The sequence below is a fragment of the Gastrolobium bilobum genome, unplaced genomic scaffold, assembly GCF_033153095.1.
Source record: "Gastrolobium bilobum isolate Gb01-03AN ecotype WA unplaced genomic scaffold, APGP_CSIRO_Gbil_v1 utg169672, whole genome shotgun sequence".
In the NCBI taxonomy this organism is placed as follows: domain Eukaryota; kingdom Viridiplantae; phylum Streptophyta; class Magnoliopsida; order Fabales; family Fabaceae; genus Gastrolobium; species Gastrolobium bilobum.
In genome coordinates, this window is record NW_026899867.1 from 84,115 (window position 1) to 103,593 (window position 19,479).

Sequence of the window (19,479 nt, forward strand, 5' to 3'; positions counted from 1 at the left end):
TGCTTGGAAGAATCAAATACCCTAACGTTCCTTTTTTTTAATGGTAACAATTCTTTACATTTACTATTGAAACAGAGTAGATTTTTTATTTATTGCAATATTTCTATCCAACTAACAATAAGTCAAGTGAAAAATGAAAAAGCCTAAGATGGAAGTGTTGACTTTTTTTTTTCAATTAAAAAGTTAATTCCAGTTGATCGACAACCATATCAAATAAAAGAAAAATTAATCCTTTAACCGTGCCAAATTGGTATTGAATAACTTCCACAAGTTCTTTCTTGCCATGCAATTTTATTGTGGTTGAAGTTTGTAAAATGCAATCTTAATTCGCACTGTACTATATAGTGTATATAGGATGTCACACGTGATGAATAAATGTCGAACTTCACTTGAGCTTTTATTCGCCATATGGTTTGTGACGGGCAATATTTGGATTTTTGACTCATGTTTTGAATCTTTTTATATAAAAAGTGAGTATTCAAAGATACTTGCATAAAGTGATTTTGGTACATTAATCATATTAATATTGACTTCTTAAATTTAATATTATGATTTTTTTTATAAAAAATAAATAGTTTTGATTACGATCTCTACCAAACTGCATATGGATCAATCCTAAAGGATTAAATGGACTCAAAGCCTAGAATGCTCGGGCATATTATGGGCTTCTCGTTGGGAATTGTATATACGATCTCACAAGGCCCGTGTCCTTATGGGTTGTGAGTGCTGCTCGACCCTTGAACTTGGATCAAGCCTAAAGATTGAATGGGCCCAAAAGGCACGTTATGGGCCTCTAGTTGGGCAGAGTATATAGGATATCACAAGCCCATATCGTTATGGGCTGTGAGTGCTGCTCGACCATTGCGCTTGGCTAATTCAAAAAGAAAACACAAGTCAAGGTGTAGCAATTGCAATTGGGGGAATACAAAAACCCTAAAAGAAGAGAGAAGAGAGCTAGGGTTAGGGTTTAAGGTTGCAGTGTGAGATAAGAGAAGCCATGTTTCCAGGAATGTTCATGCGCAAGCCAGATAAAGCTGCAGCCCTGAAGCAGCTGAAATCTCATGTCGCTATGTTCGGGGCATGGGTTGTTGTTATTCGTGTCACTCCTTACATTCTTCACTTTCTCAACGGCGAGAAAGAGGAACTCAAGCTCGAGCTTTAGTTTCTCACTCCTCCTTTTCAGGTAATCGATCACTCTTATTACCTTCGTTTCTAATTAATTTTTTCGCCACTTGCACGGCGTCTTTCTTTTGAGTTGTGTACGAATCTTGGGAATTCTCTACCTGTTCATACATTTTGAAACTTTTGTGTTTAAGATCCTTTGGGTATCTATGGAAGGGACAGAATCTTGATGGATTTGTTTGGATTTTTACATGTAGATTTTTTGCAAGTCAGTGTTTTTTTCTTCTTCAAATTACGTATGGGTTCTTAGTAATTGCAGTAAACCGAATAAGTAACAGTTAAAAGAAGAAACAACAACATTTTGTGTGGTGACCTAAAATTGTGATTTTTATTGTAAGTGTTGCAGTCTGTATGAGAGCTCAAGACATATTGTAGAGCTAAGCTGATCTTGCTCTCATGTGAATTATACAGCTCCCTCTTGTGTAAGCATTTTATAGGTTGTCTAGGTGACATGAATTGTAAACTGTAAACCAACATAACATATGATTAACATTTATCTCAATATACAAGTTTCTTATGCCTGTATGAATTATGTGTGGATCATCAATCTAATGGTGTCCATGGTTGTGATCCAACTGAAACAAATTTCGAGATTCAAATGATAAAATAATATTGGTTTATTGGCAGCTGATTGGATGATATGATGAATTGAATTTTGAATGAGGAGTATACTTTAATCTCTCGTAACTGTTACAGCCCTATGTTTTTCATTGTGTAAGAAAAACAAGAGAGTTGAAAACTACTGATTTATTAGTGTAAATATGAAAGCAAAGCTTCTGTAATGTCTATTGTGTAGTAGGGATATTTCTGTAATTAGCCTAGTCTTATACTATACTTTGAGTTGTACTTGATTCCTACCTCATTTCAGTTTTAGTAAACTGATTACTGTTATAACAGAATACCTACTAGCTGACGTGTCACCAATGTAAATGAGCTCTATAAAGAGCATATGTGTATGTTTGTTGTTACTTATCAAAGATAGAAGATATTCAGACTCTTCTCTCTCATCCTTTTTCTCTCTTCTATTTCTTTCTCTTGTTTTCCTCTGATTTCTCTGATGATCGAATTCAGAGTTTGCAGTAAGGATGAAGAACATCCTTCTAGATAGGATTTATATGGTTGCTTTTACATCGAATCATTAATTAGACTTTCAAAATTAACTTTTGCAAACTTAAGTTGTAAGTGATTGTGGTTGTCTCTGTATATAAGATTAGGAGATGTCATCACATATATTGCGAGTTTGAAAGTGGGGAATATCCCCATCTTATGTTCGTTTTATTTGCTTAAGATGAACCTGTTGTCATGTACTTGTCAAGTATCAAAATACATAATTTATGGTCTCAGGTAGTATATGGCACTTGCTAGTAGCTTTTCTTCAGTGTATTTGCTGTCTCAAACTTGTGCTGCAGTTTCTTTTTTGTCTTCAATTTTTATTGGAATTTTTTTAGCAGAAATGTTATTATTTATTTCTATAACTTCTGGATTATGTTTAATTGTAGTTTTGATGAACATCTGAACATTCCTATTAAATTATGTTTTTTTTTTCTCCGTCCTGTCACAAACATAAAAGAAATTCAGTTTTTCTATTTATGTACCATTTTTAGGCACGTAATGCCGTAAAGTTTTTATCAGTTCTCTGTTTTATTTGATTATGTTTAATGTATTTCAGCAGATGATTGTTGTCACATATAGCTGTCTACTGCATCATTGTTTTTCCCCCTTCGTTTTTGCTACCTTATATCACTTTTATTATTGGAGAATGTTTTATGTGCTTATGTTTTTCTTGTAAGTGCAGTGGGTCTCGAGAGGAGGAGGATGTTTGCTAGTCAGGAAGAATTTTTTGGAGTAATGTTTGTAGGCAATCCTGAAAATTGTGAGGCAATAATATGTTGTTATTACAATTAAATTCCCGTTTACATTTCGAGTATAAATTGTATGGTGAGGAGACGTCCTAAGGCTATTGGACAACACTTTTTGTTGCATCTCATATTACACTAATAAGCGTATGAAGATTTATTTATTTTAAATTAATTTTCTGTTCAACAATGTTTGGGTTCATCTGGTATGCATCACAACCTACACGGCACGGCAGCAAAAATGAGATGCTTCATGCCTTTTCTCTCTCTTTTTTAGCCGGTGGTGATGGGGTATTTTTTTTTTTTTTGTTTGCTATAAATTTATCTTACTTTTCACCAGCAACAAAGAATTTTTTAATATGGTCCATGACGGTGGTTCTTTCATTAGAAAATTGACACTTGGATCAATTTTTTTTTCTCTCTCTTCAACCTTTTTTCTTTTTCTCTTTCTCAGTTATATCAATTTTTTTTTGAGTAAATACCCTTTTTGGTCCCTAACAAAAAACACGGTCTCCACTCTAGTCTTTTACAAAAATAAATTAGTTAGTTAGTCCCTAACAAATTCAAAGTGGATTCATTTAGTTGAAATCGTGGTTCCTCACAAATTCAAAAAAGACCCATATTAGTCCCTCAAAGGACTAAAATGGGTTCATTTTGAATTTGTTAGGGACTAACTGACTAATTTATTTTTGTAAGGGACTAAAGTGGGGATCGTATTTTTTTTTAGGGACCAAAAATTGTGTTTACTTTTTTTTTTTTTTCTCCCCGATCGCATAAACTTCGCTCGTTGATGCGGCACTGTGCTGTTTGTTTATGACGTGATCGAATCAAGATTCAGATTCGAAGGGAAGCAGAGCCTCTGATACTGCGTTGAGATATACAAAATCTAAGGAATAGCGCATAATATTATATTATTTTGGCCATTAAGTTAGACGTGACTGGTTTCCATCACTTCTCTAGGTTCTCCACTACCACTTGTTTGACAAGATCACATCACTTTCCAATGAAAATGGGGTCAATATAGCTATGACAAGTGGCAAATCTAGGTTCCTTCTGTAGAAAGCACTGGTGTACAATATGGCTCTAATCGTTCCTTCATAAATTCATTTGGGACACGATGCCTTCCTCGTCTTGTCCCAAACAAGTTTGGAGTCGAGTCATCGACCGTTCAAAACCATATAAAAAATGGGATATATTTTTCTTATGTTGTAGGAAAGGAATTACTTCATGTTGTAGAAATAAAAGTATAAGTGAGACCCACATGTAAGAGGAGAGAGAAAAAAAAAGTGGTGGGACCCAACCCTTTTTGTGTGTGTAGGAGAGATGTTTATCTCATGTAAAATGAGATAAACATAACCCATAAAAAATATAAGAAAAAGAATCGAATATAGAAATAAATAATAAGAAAAAGGACCAAAACTTATAGCAAAGGAAGCATCTTCTGATCATTCTTCTTTCCTTCGGAATAACAGAAATGTTACTAACACTTTTTTTTTTTTTATATGAAATTTCACTCATAAAAATTAAGTTCTATTTAATGATTTAACAATAAATAATATAAAAAATTATGTCACTAACATTCATTATTGAATAATCTTCTTATCTTGTACATTCAGAAGGCTTATTACTTGCGCCAAAAGTAGAGAAGGCAAAAACGTTTCTGCTATAAACAGAAAAAGGTTAGGACTCAACCGATTCTACCTAAAGTCCTGTCAAAGAAATATAGCGGCGCTGAGGACATGTCACCTAAAAACGAAGTAGCTCATGTTTCAATTCCATCATCATAATAAAAGCAACCACATAATTGCTCAATTAGCAGATCCTAAAAGCTTTTGCACTAGAGTCCAAACTTCCACCTACAAAAAACTAGACAGAATTCTATCATGAAGTTTCTATTTGGAAGAGTTATGCCTTTATTGTCATAAAGTGCAACCGATGTCCTTACTTGCTGGAGTTTCCTTCTTCTTTTCCTTGGCATGTTTCATACTTGGCACAAGGGAGAAAAAGGGTCATGAATTTTGTGCAAATCATGGGCTTTGTGTGATCTTATCTATCATAGATCATGTTTTTATACTAACCAAAAGGTTTCAGCCGAAAGAAATAAAGCTGGATAACAAAACTCGGTGGTGGTGGAGTGTGTATGATAACAGCATATCACAAGGGAAGAGAACAACCAAGAAGTAGAACTAGTACAGTACATACACTCTATGCAATAACTTCATGGATGAATTACCTGGTTCTGTGGGCACTAGTGCCAGCTTCAGTCTTAGATTGGGCCAGACCATGTTCTCATCTGCATCCCTTCTCTTTATGTCTTTGGGTGTTGAATTCTACAGTTACACGGCTTTCTGGTACCTTCTCTCATTCTCTTCTCTTCGTTTTTCTAATCTAAAAAGGGTAGTTAACTTTCGCCATTTTGTTGCTTTGCTTTTTTCTGGCTTGACTTTCTAAGAGTACTTCTCCCTGAGATTCTGCAGAGTTTTTAGAGTCTAATGTATATTTTTCTTTCATATATAAGCTATTTATAGATCATATATAGCATTGAGTTCATTCATCTGATTGAGCCTCTTATTCTCTAGAATAGCAAAAAGAATCATTAATTTTATGCCAAACATGATATTGGTGGATGTTGCATGCACCGAGTGATGAGACAGAAGGATGGTGAATTTAATTATTATATTGATAATTTGATATGTCTTTAATATGATTAATTTGCAACTAAAATCTGTATTTTATCTAATCTACTGAAGCACCAAAGCTCTGTTCACATTTAGCGTTAAGAGCTGATAGGCAATGAATTGTTCAGAGTGATGTCGGTCGATCCAGTGACTAGTGACAAGTGTCAGAAGGATATAAAACGAAAGTTTGTTTTTTATTATTAATTATCAAGCATATCTTGTGAATTTAAACTAAGTTACTTTTTGATTCGTTTAAAGGATTGTCATAACATCACACAAAAAAGTTTCCTACACACACAATATTTTGTGGGGCTCGCATTTTTTGAAGCAAAAAAAAAAAAAAACTAAAGCACGAAAAACGAATTTTTATAACATGACACAATCACTTTTCTTACGACATAACTCTTATAAAACTCTTCCTTTAAATATGCTTACATTTCTGCTTCAGTTATTTACATCATATAATGGTATTTGTTGATTCTTCTGTTGATTAACTGGTTTACTTTTGTATGTCCAAGTTATTTGGTAACAATTATGGGTTTGGTCATACCATGGAGTTTCACATTAGCATTGCTAGATGGATACTCAGTTCTGGCCAAATGCCCCATTCGTCAACCAGGAATACTACTGATTATTGTTGTGGGAGATTGGGTGGGTAGTTTCTGATCCACATGCTATCAGTTGATGTAGACAGATACTGGCAACCATGTGTTAGTAACTCCAGTTTATTTGCTATAGGTATTATCAACTCTCACACTAGCAGCAGCTTGCTCAACAGCTAGTGTTGTAGACCTCCTCCTCAACACCAACGGCTCTTTTTGCCCTCCAAAGCTTTGGAGCAGGTACAGGATGTCTGCAGTTATGGCCTTTTTGTCATGGTTTCTATCTTTGGCGTCCTCTCTTTTTAACCTTTGGGTATTACCCTCATTGTGATTCTCATTTAATTCCCCTGTAAAATATTAGATTAATCATTATTTATTTTGTATTTTTTTTTTCCAAATATTACATCTGGGGGACAGTTTTGTAAATAATGTATGATTACATAACTCATGACATGTATTTGGGAAAGTTAAAATCATAGAGAAGCTCAATGATAAACTGTACACAGGAGCGCAATGATGTCAACTTAAAACGTTACTTCCATGGAAAACTGAAAAGGAAGTATACATTTAAGACAAGCAACTCGCGTTAACTGCATCAGATGTAAAAGATTTGTGTTCAATATGCAGCTTTGTTTCTATGTATAATGCCATCTATCTATCTTAAGCTAAACAAACAAGCTTGGTTATCAGGAGATAACTATTGTGAATAGAGTCTGAGGACAAAAGCAGATCAGTATACAGTTTATTTCCCCCCAACAAAAAGAGGCAAACAAAAGCTATTATTCTGTTAGCTCTGCATATGAGTTTGCAGCATTTCTTTCCTCAAAGCTTCTGCCAGTTCCTCATTCCCTTGTCCAATATAACCATCAATAAAAGCGCCATATATTTCTGAATTAGGTCGAAACCCTTTTCCCACCATCTCTGCCTGAAGCTTCATCGCTTCTTCCATCCTCCCCTCAAAACATAACCCCCTTATCAAGGCCTCATAACTCTTTTCCAAGGGATGTAAATCAAATTTACCAACCGCATACCTTACAAACTCCAGGGCTTCCTGAACCCTAACCTTATCACAAAGTAACCGAACCATCATGTCAAGGGTTGAAGCATCAGGCCTGAAAGCCCTCCTAGACATATCTTTATAAACAAGAACAGCCGAATCAACATCCCCAATATTACAATATCCCTTGACAAGATGCTCATAAGTTGAAGCAGTGCTTTCAATACCAGCCAATGCCATTTCTCTGAAAAGTTCTTCAGCCCTTCCAACATCCCCAATCTTGCAAAACCCACCAATTATAGTATTATAACTAACTACATCAGGCTCCATTTCCTCATTCCTCATTTCTGCCCACAATTTCTCAGCATCTCCCATCCTCCCATACTCACAAAAAGCAGCCATCAACACACTATAACTATAAGCATTGGGATTACACTTAATATTACACATTTCATGCCAAATTTCCTCTACCTTCTCCAACAAACCAACTTGATAACAGCACAGCATCAATGTATTATAAGTATGCACATTCGGGGTAACTCTAAAACCAAAACCCCTTTTCGAAATTTCATTTTTTTCCTCATCTAACCGAAAGAACTCTCGGTAAATAGCATAAGCAGCATCTACCCCTCGACTTTTACAAACCCTAGAAATCAAAGAATTCAAGGTGCTAACTTTGGGGCTAATCCCGCGAGAGAGTAACATTCTAACGATTTCAATTGAAGGGTCAACCTTTTTGGATTCCAAACACGCTTCGATCAACAAGTCGAACACGAACGGTGCCGACCCACAATCTCGGTAGGTCTTGACAAGGGTCTCGAAGACCTTCAAAGGCGGCGAATTGAAACGACGATCTTCGTTGTCGTCGTCGGCGGCGAGATCGGAAGAGCGAATTGCGATTCGGATGGCTTCGTAAGCGTGTGACTTGAGGCGGCCACGTGCGAGGATGTGAATGATGGTGGAGTAAGAAGCGAGGTTGTGGTGGCATAGGGATTTGGATTTTGTCCAGTGGAAGAAGCGTAATGCGAGGTGAGGTTTGTTCTTGAGTTGAAGCGTGATTTGGGAAAAATCAATGGGGTCGATGCCGTTAGGGCACAGAGAATGGACATAGCTCCAACGAGACTTGGAACGTTGCTGGGTGAGGATCGAAACCACGCTCGTTACCACACTCTGGGTTGCATCGTTTGAACAAGTGCAAAACAAGCGTTTGAAATGAATCGCCATAGTTAATAAATAGTGAATGACATTTGATGTTTGTCTGTGTCTATCATTTCACTTGTTTTTGTTTTTAAGCATTATTCTATCTTGTTAAGACTTAGTTAAGACCACGGGTATAGTTGTCACAGCAAGAAAGAAATAATTGATTGAGCACCACTAGGATAGTCTAGTGGTGTTGGGTGGATAGTCTAGTGGTGTTGGGTGTGTTTAGGGTGTATTAAGTGTGCAGTTCGATTCCTTGTAATGTCCAAAAAAAGAAAGAAATAATTGATTGAATGGCGACTAGTCAAGGAAGAAAAATAGAGATAGGGAGAAAGATTAATAAACTAAGCTCTAATGACGACCAGTTAATTTTTTTTTTTCAAAAAATAATCTAATTGGTTCATCTCTTTCGTAATTAGTTTGATTCAATATAAGTCTAAGATTAAAACTTTAAACTCTTTTCAAAAGTGATAGTGGAGGATCAAATACATATTTTCACCCTTACCTGTTCAGTTCCCAAACGCCAACTAAGCTATCACAGTTTGATTTAATTTGACCACCAATTAAAGTTGACCATCATGAATTTTTCTTCAAATTAGGAATTAAAGTATTTCTCGTAATGTCATTTCGAGATTTGAAAAAAATAAATAAGGTACTCATCGTGACAAATAGTTTTCTTATTTCACGTGAAAAAATCTTTTTCTCCAACTTAAATGAGCAGGTTTACAAAAAAGTTAGAAGACAAAAATATAAGGTAGTTAAAAACAAGAATTTACATAAAATCAAAAATAAGATAAAAAATTATAAAACGTCAAATCGTATAAACGTAAAAACGATTGAATTTTGGTAAAAATATTTTGATGAAAAAAAAATCATAAAAATATAGTGATAAATCGAGATTTTAACTACCATAGGTGGGACCCACCTTGGAATTGTGTGTGCACAAAATAAAAATTTTCTCATATAAAATGAGAAAACTAATCCCTATTTATCATATACTTATTTCATTTTTTCTCTTCCATATTAGTATATACTCACCAAAAGCTTCACTTAAAATGATATAAAATTATGTTTTTAAAAAAGATAATCTTTGTTTCCTAAAGTAAATTAAAAACCCAAACCCGTTGGCACAGATAGAAGGAGTCTGTGTTCCCTTAACCAGTGGTTCCCTGAGTATGGAAAGAACGGATTAGGTAGAGTCCTCCCGCAAGGGTCCGACAGTACTCGCATGGGATTAGTCTCATCCCCAAAGGGGACGGGGATACCCTTGAGAAATGTACTCAAAAAAAATAAAAAAAAAATAAAATTAAAAGAATTAGTTTCATTACCCTATGAAGCACCGACACTTCAAAAATCTTGACGTGTCGTGTCTGACACTTCCCGACACTCCGACACTCTCCGACACTTCAACACGCATTATAGAAATTAAAAAAAAAGGTTCAAAGGTTGCGCTATGTTGAGTTTTTAGTTTCAACTATTAGATTTGTTGGATTTCGATTAACATTTTATTGAGTTTAATATAAATATTTGGGATATCTTATGTTTCTTTGCAAAATTGATGAATATTATAAGTTTAGTTTCATTTTTTTGTTAAATTATTGAATATTAAATATAATATACACTACATAAATTAAAAATATTATTTAATATGAAAACGTGTCCTAACGTGTCGAAATCTAACAATTTTTAAAATTAACGTGTCGGAGTGTCGTATCGTATCGTGTCACGTGTCCCGTGTCCGTATCGGTGCTACAGAGTCGTTACCACTGCCAAAGATGGTTATTTTGAAAGGCCTAGAGGGGGAAGTTGGAAGGAATAATTTCATTCTTGAGAAGGACAAAAAAGATGGAGACTAGAAAAGAGAATCACATTAAACTTCCGCTTTAATAATTGTCATGTGATTACCATTGCTGCAGCAGAAGAATTCAATGGAGAAAGTAACAAAATGACTTACACTTCGATTGAAGATTCCTGATGTTTGTTCGTGTTAAAAGAAACAAAAAGAAAAAATGGTCAAAAAAATTAAAAGGAAAACAAAAGGATAAAAGTAGTATCTCGTCATTATTTGTTCAACTGGGTTGCTTAATTCTTCCGACATTTGTTCTTTAAAGAAGCAGTACAATTGAGAAAGGATATAGCATTGGTTCTCCACGAAGGATCACTTATCTCAGCCACTGAAACATCAATCACCTTGTGACACCTTGCAGCCATTGTGCATCTTCGGTTAAATGCCATTATGAATTCGTGATGGTAATGCTTTGCTAAGAAAATCCCATAACATCAAAAGGTCCAACTTGTCATGTACTATAAATATAATTTTAGTATAAAATCTATCCTAGAATCAGTTCCTCAGACTTGCATCATGGGTCATTGGCATTCTTGGTGAAGATACAAATGGATAAGCCCTTCAATCAAGGTGGAATTTATTTCCTAGAACTTAATGGACCTAAAGATTAGAAGGTGAGAAACTAATAATCATAAAATGGGATTTATTCTCTTGTTCTTTTTGTTCCAAAACTTTAATCACGGAAGGAGGTTGCATGCAAGTGATTCTCTATCATCCTTTAGCTTTCAACTAAACGAATCCAATTAGACAGATATATATCTAGAGCCCTTCAATCATTATCTGCTTATTTTTAAAACACCCTGCTGTGAAAAACTCAGAATAAAAAGCAAAATTTATCTGTGATCACAGCATTCATTTTAACTCAACTCGATAGATGCTAAATTCTTATTCTATAATGAAATCCCTAGATTAAAGTATTATTATCTTCATCGATCCTTCATTACTTTCTTGAAATATTCACTTATTTTGTCATATATTAAAGACTAATAAGCCACTAGAATTGGTCTAGTGATAAAAGACTTGAATAGTTTGCACGAGGTTATAAGTTTAAATCTCAGTGCCATCGTTGTATCAAAAAAAAAAAGGGACTAATTAAGTCTCTTTACAACACCTAAAGGGCCGACCCAGTTCAATACCCACGCGTGAGTGTTTGGGGAAGGGAATCGAGTCAAGCCTTACCCCCGCTTTTGCGGAAAGGCCGAGTCGAAGCCGGGACCTTGAACATCACGATAAGCATGCTTACCACTGAGCCAAGCCGGCCTTTCTCTTTACAACACCTCCATTATAACTAAATGAATTACTCGCCTACACTTTCCAATTTCATGTTTTACATCATCTGCATAATATAATAACCAAATAACCATAAACCAATTCTTAATTTCACAAACAGATTGAAAACATGTGTAACAACAGGAAATAATCTAACATGTTAGAAGTCACCTAAAGTTATGTAAAATCGTATATATTCTCCTGTGGGGCAAGACCCAATTTGCCTTATGTCTACCTCTTTTCCTTCCCGTTGACGTGGGGATTCCCATGAACTCTGTATTTATCACCATCACCACCATCTCCGGAGGAGGCATAATTCCTTTCTAATCGCTTCAACCATAAGCCAAATCACTGTAATCACACACCCTCCATATATTATATATATATAAATACAATTACTCTATGATATGAAATTGCATGCCGTAGGCCATTCTCATCAGAAAGACACATACAAGAACAATGAAATACAATGAGATATCCCACTTCAATCACCCACAACACAAGCTGAGGTTTGAGTACTCTGAATTCCCATTCAAATGTGATGGCTGCAAGGAAGTTGGCATAGGGTCACGTTACAAATGCTCCATTTGTGACTATGATCTTCACATGCACTGTGCCATACCTTCCCCAACTTTGTTCCACCCATTCTACACAAAATGTTCCTTCCAATTCATGTCTGTTCCACCAGGTGACACTCCTCGTTACTGCAACGCATGTGAGAAGGACGTGAATGGTTTTGTCTACCATTGCAAGTCATGTGGGTTCGACCTACACCCATGTTGTGCTAAGCTACCAATGGTGCTTGATGATGGTGAAGTGAAACTCTACTTGTATAGGAAAGTGAGCTCACCCTGTCACCGTTGTGGTAGAAAAGGACGTAGTTGGAGTTACAGGTCAACATGCAAGAACTACAATTTGCATGTGGCTTGTGTGAGGGAAATGTTGGTGGAGAATTGGCATGAGTTATATATTGGACATAGCAAAGGAAGGAAATTGGAGACAAGCATTCCTGGCCTTAAGAATACACTGATGACTTCACATAACAACAACAGAAGAAACAAAGGGAAGGTGAAAAAGTGCTGTGAGATTGCTGCATTGGCTGTGCAGTTTGTGATATCAGCAGTCTTGGGAGATCCAACGGCTATTATTGCAGGTATTGTGGGGTCACTCATGTCACGGTCTTGATAGGAAAAAAATCTACAATATTATGGTATGTACAACCAACCGAACAATAGGAGTGTTTCACATCAACTGTATGTACAACTGATCAATAGGAGTGCTCCACATCAGTGAGTCGTATGTACAATCGATCAATAGAAGTGTTCCACATCAGTTAATATGTTTTTTGAAGAAAAAAAAAAACTTTAATATCATAAATATATATTATCGAAATTATATAATTTATAATTTTATTTTGAACTATCATCATCGTACTAGTGTTCAAAATGATAGTAGTAATAAAAATGGACAAATGATAGTAGTAATAAAAATGGACAGGACCAGAATCTATCTGTTTAAGCTTTTTAAGGGATTGTACTTTGTAAGGGAAGGAAACTTGGGCGTGGCTTAATTTGTTGTTAATCTTCATTAAAATGTGGTTTTAATTTAAGCTATCTAATGAAATAGATGGAGTTTGGTTTGGTTCTATATATGGACGATTTTTACAAGGTATAAAGCAGTATGGCACAGTTAAAAAAAATGTTTTTTTTTTAAGGATAAATGTTGGATACAATAAAGTAATTGGACCATTTCTCAATCTACAAGCATATTAATGTGACGAAACATTATCGCTTTATCAATTTTTATAAATCAATAGTCGAATTGCTTCTCTACAATTCAATTTTGGTTTTGTGAAGAATTTGAGAGTAAAAATTTCTATATTACTTTTGGATAAAATTTATTTAAAGTGAGTATACAACGGTGTATTTATTTATTATTTAATTTAAAGTGTAACATAATTTGACGAATTGACGCTATTACAATACAAAAATAGGTGTACGTTTATTGACTCATTTTAGAAAGAATTCCAATTTCGCTTTAAATTTTTTAAGTTTTTTGGGTCAATACTCCTCACGTCTTGAACATAGTATAAGTCATACCGACCCAACTTTGAGGCTGGTCCAAACCATAATTCGGACCACAAAACTGCACAGCAGCATACGGATTGGACCCTTTCATTCTACAGTCCAAATATCCAGTCTAGATATACACAGAAGTAATCATCTATTGACAAAAAAATTCTAGTGATCTTTTCATAACTTTTATTGGGATATGGAGTCGGTCCATTTGTATAGTTCTTTGGACTATGGTTTGTTAACATAGTAGCTCTATTTTTTCTTTTCAGATATTTCAATCGGTTCATTATTTTATGACTAATTCAATTTGAGGCGGTTTGTGAGACTAAGACTTTAAACATCTTTGAAAACGGTATTGGGGAGAATTTAACACATATTCTTACTCCACCTATTTTCTGACACCAACTAAATTATCATTATTTAGTAATAGTTTTGGTTTTCTAATAAAAGTTAATCCTATGCCAGCATTCGAAAGCTGGAATCATTGAGAAAAATAAAAAAAAACTCATGTGGATTATGCAAGCAAGCTCGAATGCATTTGTTTCAATTTTTTATTTTGTTTTCCAATTGATAATTGTTGGACCCATATACAGGGGAGCAACTACAGTGTATCAGATGCACTAAAATTCAGTGCATCACATTATATTTTATTAGTAAGATATAATGTAAAATATAAAATTTTTTTTTTTTTTTTTTTCTTTCCGGTACAATATATGCTGACATATTGCATTCCCAACAGTGCAATGTACCTGTCGCTGTGGTACAATAGATTTTTCCTATATATAAGGCAACCAACGCTATTATCAGGGAATCTTTGAATAACTGAATATTAAAATACTAGAAAGTAGGAAGTAATAAAAGAGGTTCGTGAAGAGATAAAATTAGTCAATAATGTTAATTGAAGATGTTAATGGATGTGTGGACAGATATGAAAATGTGTTTTTTTTATTTGTTCTAAAAAAAGATAACATAGCTAGATTAAAAAGATGTGCTTTGGACATTAATCTTTACAAAATTCACCCAATACCAAATTTGCGATTCGGAGAACCCCGTTCAAAGTGAACTCAAGTTTTGGTAAGATTATTGAGTAAGCACCCAAAAGTAAACCAGATTCAAGCCATTATCAATCTTATGAAACAATGAAGCTCCAAATGCCTCAAAATGGTGTTCAATTTCAGGATATAAAGTTGTAGGGCCAGGGTAAACAAACATTCATTAAATTGGGGCAAGCAAAGAGAAAATTTAGCCAACCGTTTAGAAACAGGTATCGAGTTAAGATGAAAAAAAAAACCATAATTATCCAGGAGCATATTTACAATTTAAAACACAATCATACAACCAAATAAATGAATAATGATAGTTCAGTTAGTAACAAGGAAGTTGAGCAAGTGAAAAGGAAAAGATCTCGATTCGATCCTCACATGTCATGTTTAAAAGTGATTTAAATATCTTCATCTTTGATCCGTCTCACACTCCGAATTAGTCCCGTAACTAGTTCAAAAAGTTGAAGTTTGTGAGGATATGATAGGGAGTCAACTCGCCTCAAAGAGATAATTAAAGTTGAATTAACTCAAAAATAAATAAACAAAACACAATTTTACATCAATGGCGGACCCAGGTGGGAGCCATTGTCTGCACTTGCAATTGTCTGCACTTGCAGATATAAAGTTGAGGGAAAAGTCATGCCTTCTCCCAACTATAAAAAGTCATGTTCATTTACTATATCATGTAAAATACTAGATGTCTCTGGTCCATCATTTAGTGTCATTTTTCTATAACTCACACTTTCCAAGCCATATTCTGGTTTCTTAATACCTTCTAACACCTCATTATCTCTTATGCACTCCAAGTCTATATTGTATTCTTTAGGAGCAAGGTGATACACAACCAACTTGATCCTGGGATCCCTCATTGCTCGTTTGGCTAAGCACAAAGTCTCTCTGTCATCTTTTTCACCCAAGAATATCATGGCTAACCGAATGTATAAATAACTTTTTCATAGCTAAGAATGCAGACATCTAGAAAATTTCTTAGGTACGCCATTGTCTTACATTATTCAAAAGAAAATCTCCCATTAATAAATGTTCATAACATTACATTTACATGCTAAATTTCAGAGACAGAATCATAGATCTCAAAGACAATCGCGAGTGGATACTCTCATGTAGAAAAGTGATCATGTGGTCATGTTCTTTGATCACAATTATTCATTGATAGTGAGATAAGAGAGAAAAAAGTGTATAATTTTTAAATGAGTGGTTGTGATCAAAAAACATGACCACATGATCACTTTTTCACATGAGAAGATCCACTCCCGAGACAATCAAATCAACCACACCAAATTCTAAATCAAGAGCTGGTGAATTTGGTAACAGCCTTTGTCCCCTCAGAAATGGCATGTTTAGCCAATTCACTAGGCAACACCAATCGCACTGCTGTCTGGATGTCCCGTGATGTGATAGTTGGCTTCTTGTTGTATTGGGCCACGCGTGAGGCCTCTTGAGCGACCTTCTTGAAGTTGTCAATGATGAAACTGTTCATAATCCCCATGGCCTTGCTAGAAATGCCAATGTCAGGGTGCACCTGTTTCAACACCTTGAGGATGTAAATTTTGTAACTCTCCACATTCTTCTTCACACGTTTCTTGTTGCCACTCCCTTCCTTTGAGATCTTCTTTGGAATCTTCTCCATTAAATGGGGTTAGAGACTCTCTTGTCTATAAAATAGAAAAATTTAGATGAATTGAAAACTATAATGCCTGCTGAAATAAATTATATAGATTATTCTTTTTCATGTGTAAAAATCTGAGTGACAATACTAGTATAAAAATATTTTCTCTGTGTGCTTCTGCATTTATGATTTATGATTTTAAGATTTTGTATCGTGCTTCCACCCTAATTGGATTGTGCTTTGTGGTTTTATGAATTTAATCGTGCTTCCACCATAATTGGATTGTGCTTTGAGGCTTTTATGATTTCTAGATTTTGTATCAGTCATTTTATCGAGGCATATATAATTTTTTCTCCGTTATATAGAAGTGGAAGGTTATACTTATAATTTTTTTTTACAACTTCTTACAACCATATCTTAACACCGTTGATTTTCGTCAATCAACAATTATCATTTATTCAGAATTAATAATTAATTAATGGGCTTAATTTATGAAAATCATAACCGTTAATTGACGGAAATCAACAGTGTTAAAATATAATTGTAAGAGGTTGTGAAAAAAAAAAAGAATTATAAGTATAACCTTCCTCTGTACAGAATGAGTAACTAAAGGAGAAAAAAAATTGCTTAATAAAGGACTAGAACCAAGAACCTTTTCATATCAGAACCTTGTGCTAAACGGCCTGTCGCTCTGTAGTGTTGAAGATTGAATCGATACAACAGAGCAACTAAGAAATAAATTAAGTAATTAACTAAGAATCCTTAATAAAAAAATGGAACAATAATAAAACAACACTACACAATTACTTCGGGTGTGTTTGAAAGTGTTTTAGATTTTTTATTTTTAAAAACTGTTTTAGATATGAATTTTAAAAACTGATTTTGAGAGTAAAAAACAAAAAAACTTGTTTGAGTGTATTTAAATTAAAGCTATAAAAAAATTGTAATTATTTACAAAAATGCCTTAATGAAGTTTTAGAATTACAAAAATACCATCGTAAAGTAATTATTTTGAGTCTTAATATTTACAAAATTGCCTTTAATGAAATCTGATATTTACAATTTTGCCACCGCCTAAACAAAAAAAACCAAAAACAGCGCAGAAGAACATCGGGAGGTTGTTTTGGTTTTCTGATTTTTAAAACTAAAAAAGAGTCATTGTTTTGAAAAGCATTTGGCAAAACAATCATTTTCAAACAGAATTTTTGATTTTTTTATTTTAAAAACTTAAAAACTGTTTTTAAGAATAGGAATCAAAAATACCCTTAGTCACTGAAACATGGACCTACGTAAGGCCCTATGTAATTATGTATTAACTTTAACTGAGGAGGGAGAGTATTTTTCAACGTGTATTGCTATTGATATGATAATGATCCACTCGGACATGGACCCAATGTAGTTATGTATTACCTGACGTGTGTTCCTCTTCATATTGGTTTTTTAATCCTTCCAGTTGAAAAAAATTGAAACATACCATCGTTAATTCTTTTAACAAATTATTTATCTATCTACTGTAAGTGAAATTTGTAAGTGAAATATGCACATTTGAGATGCGCTTGTGCAACTTGTATAAAATTCAAAAAATATTTATTATGTCACTCTTTGCAAAATGCACATTAGGAGTATGCACGACTTGAACACATATAGAGTAGCATGCGTGTCTTGTATTGCGTGGATTGTATCACAACTCGTGTATAGGGATAACATGTGACTTAAACATATACCTTCCTATACACATTTTACTTGCATTAGATAAATCAATGATTTCCCAAAATAATTAAAGTGATGCTATATTTCATTTTTTGCAATAAGGTGATCAAAAAGCCCTTCCAGCTATACATTTTATTTTTTTTACTTTCATTTATTTTTGAAGAATTTAGGGATGTGAAAAAAATTCAAATAAATAGAAGAATATTATAAATCTGAATTGCATTAAAATGATTATATTTTTAAAATTGGTTTAATTTTTAAGCCAAATCACTTTATCTATTTCCTTCGAGTTAAAAATTAAATTAAACCAATTAAAAGTAATTGTGTAGAATCCTTGCAGTCACTATGCATATTGGGTTAAATGCCTTCATGAAATTTCATGATGATAACGCTTTGCTAAGAAAATCTCATGACCACAAAAGGTCCAACTGTCATGTTCTATATATAAATATTAAAGTATAATGTGTATCCAAGAATCAGTTCCTCAGACTTGCTTCATAAGTCATTGGCATTCTTCGTGAAGTACAAATGGTTAAGGACTTAAATCCCGACATATTTTACTAGAGTTGTTAAATTAACATGGGCTGTAGTTTGTGGGCAATTTTCCAAAGTTTATTTTATGGTAAGATTTTTTTTTTTTTTTTTTTTTTTTTTTGTCCTAACACGAGAGCCTTATAATTTTGGGGGCTAGATTAGAGTTTACTCATAGGCCGAAAATTTTTCTTTATCAAATTTTTTATTATTTTAAAAAAGAAAGAAAAAATTTAAGTATTTATAAATATAAAATAAATTATAAACAAAATAATAATAAAAATATACTTTATATATAATTTTATAGGATTATATAATGAATATATATCTTAGCGAGTAAGAATTTTTTTATTTATTTTAATTGTTATTTTGAATTATTTTAAGTGAAAGATATTTTCTTCTCTACTTATAATTATATATTTTATTCATTTTATATGATATTTGCAATAAAATTAACTATATATATATATATTTAATACTTAAAAATGTACTTATATCAAATTTAAATAATAAAAAAGAAATAAAATTGCATTAAAATATGGATTTACTTTGTCTAAATTTGAATCCAACAATCTAGAATGTTAAAAAAGTATTATTTGTCTAATAATTAATATTATGCAAAGGGTTAAGTCTTATGTGAATGGATCCTCTCCTATCTAGTTTTATACCTTTTTTTTTGGTAATTTTTTTAATTTTTATACTTTTCAAAATCTATAATCACAACATACAGTAACGTATTTATTTATGATCATCCATTTATACTTTTAAAATATGTAGTAAAAAAAATTAAATTTTGGAAAATTATTTAAAATTTCAGCATTACTTGATTTGTACCAACAAAAAAGCTGAGAGGGAATTATACA

General features: G+C 33.5%; 5 protein-coding genes across 5 annotated transcripts; 3 read left to right on the top strand and 2 right to left on the bottom strand.

Annotated features, from left to right (window-relative positions):
- Positions 1-909: 909 nt before the first annotated feature.
- LOC133294014 (mitochondrial import receptor subunit TOM6 homolog) lies at positions 910-3,324 on the top strand. Its single transcript, XM_061492658.1, has 2 exons — positions 910-1,183; positions 2,978-3,324. The coding sequence occupies exon 1, from the start codon at positions 998-1,000 to the stop codon at positions 1,160-1,162; it is 165 nt and encodes a 54-aa protein (XP_061348642.1). The 5' UTR covers positions 910-997; the 3' UTR covers positions 1,163-1,183; positions 2,978-3,324.
- Positions 3,325-4,606: 1,282 nt separating this feature from the next.
- Positions 4,607-6,784, top strand: LOC133294013 (CASP-like protein 5C1). Its single transcript, XM_061492657.1, has 3 exons — positions 4,607-5,389; positions 6,235-6,367; positions 6,455-6,784. The coding sequence occupies exons 1-3, from the start codon at positions 5,259-5,261 to the stop codon at positions 6,647-6,649; spliced, it is 459 nt and encodes a 152-aa protein (XP_061348641.1). The 5' UTR covers positions 4,607-5,258; the 3' UTR covers positions 6,650-6,784.
- A 71-nt stretch (positions 6,785-6,855) lies between these two features.
- Positions 6,856-8,711, bottom strand: LOC133294012 (pentatricopeptide repeat-containing protein At2g15980). The gene has a single exon (XM_061492656.1). It carries the CDS (start codon positions 8,537-8,539, stop codon positions 7,106-7,108), a length of 1,434 nt encoding a protein of 477 aa, XP_061348640.1. The 5' UTR covers positions 8,540-8,711; the 3' UTR covers positions 6,856-7,105.
- Positions 8,712-12,073: 3,362 nt separating this feature from the next.
- LOC133294025 (protein VACUOLELESS GAMETOPHYTES) lies at positions 12,074-12,986 on the top strand. Its single transcript, XM_061492670.1, has one exon. It carries the CDS (start codon positions 12,090-12,092, stop codon positions 12,813-12,815), a length of 726 nt encoding a protein of 241 aa, XP_061348654.1. The 5' UTR covers positions 12,074-12,089; the 3' UTR covers positions 12,816-12,986.
- A 3,068-nt stretch (positions 12,987-16,054) lies between these two features.
- Positions 16,055-16,396, bottom strand: LOC133294017 (probable histone H2B.3). Its single transcript, XM_061492661.1, has one exon. It carries the CDS (start codon positions 16,394-16,396, stop codon positions 16,055-16,057), a length of 342 nt encoding a protein of 113 aa, XP_061348645.1.
- Between the last annotated feature and the right edge of the window lie 3,083 nt (positions 16,397-19,479).

Coding starts and splice junctions, on each gene's coding strand:
- LOC133294025 (XM_061492670.1), top strand. CDS start 12,090: ATGAAATACAATGAGATATCCCACTTCAATCACCCACAACACAAGCTG.
- LOC133294017 (XM_061492661.1), bottom strand. CDS start 16,396: ATGGAGAAGATTCCAAAGAAGATCTCAAAGGAAGGGAGTGGCAACAAG.
- LOC133294013 (XM_061492657.1), top strand. CDS start 5,259: ATGGATGAATTACCTGGTTCTGTGGGCACTAGTGCCAGCTTCAGTCTT. Junction 5,390..6,234: donor TACAGTTACACGGCTTTCTG/GTACCTTCTCTC, acceptor TGTATGTCCAAG/TTATTTGGTAACAATTATGG. Junction 6,368..6,454: donor TTATTGTTGTGGGAGATTGG/GTGGGTAGTTTC, acceptor TATTTGCTATAG/GTATTATCAACTCTCACACT.
- LOC133294014 (XM_061492658.1), top strand. CDS start 998: ATGTTTCCAGGAATGTTCATGCGCAAGCCAGATAAAGCTGCAGCCCTG.
- LOC133294012 (XM_061492656.1), bottom strand. CDS start 8,539: ATGGCGATTCATTTCAAACGCTTGTTTTGCACTTGTTCAAACGATGCA.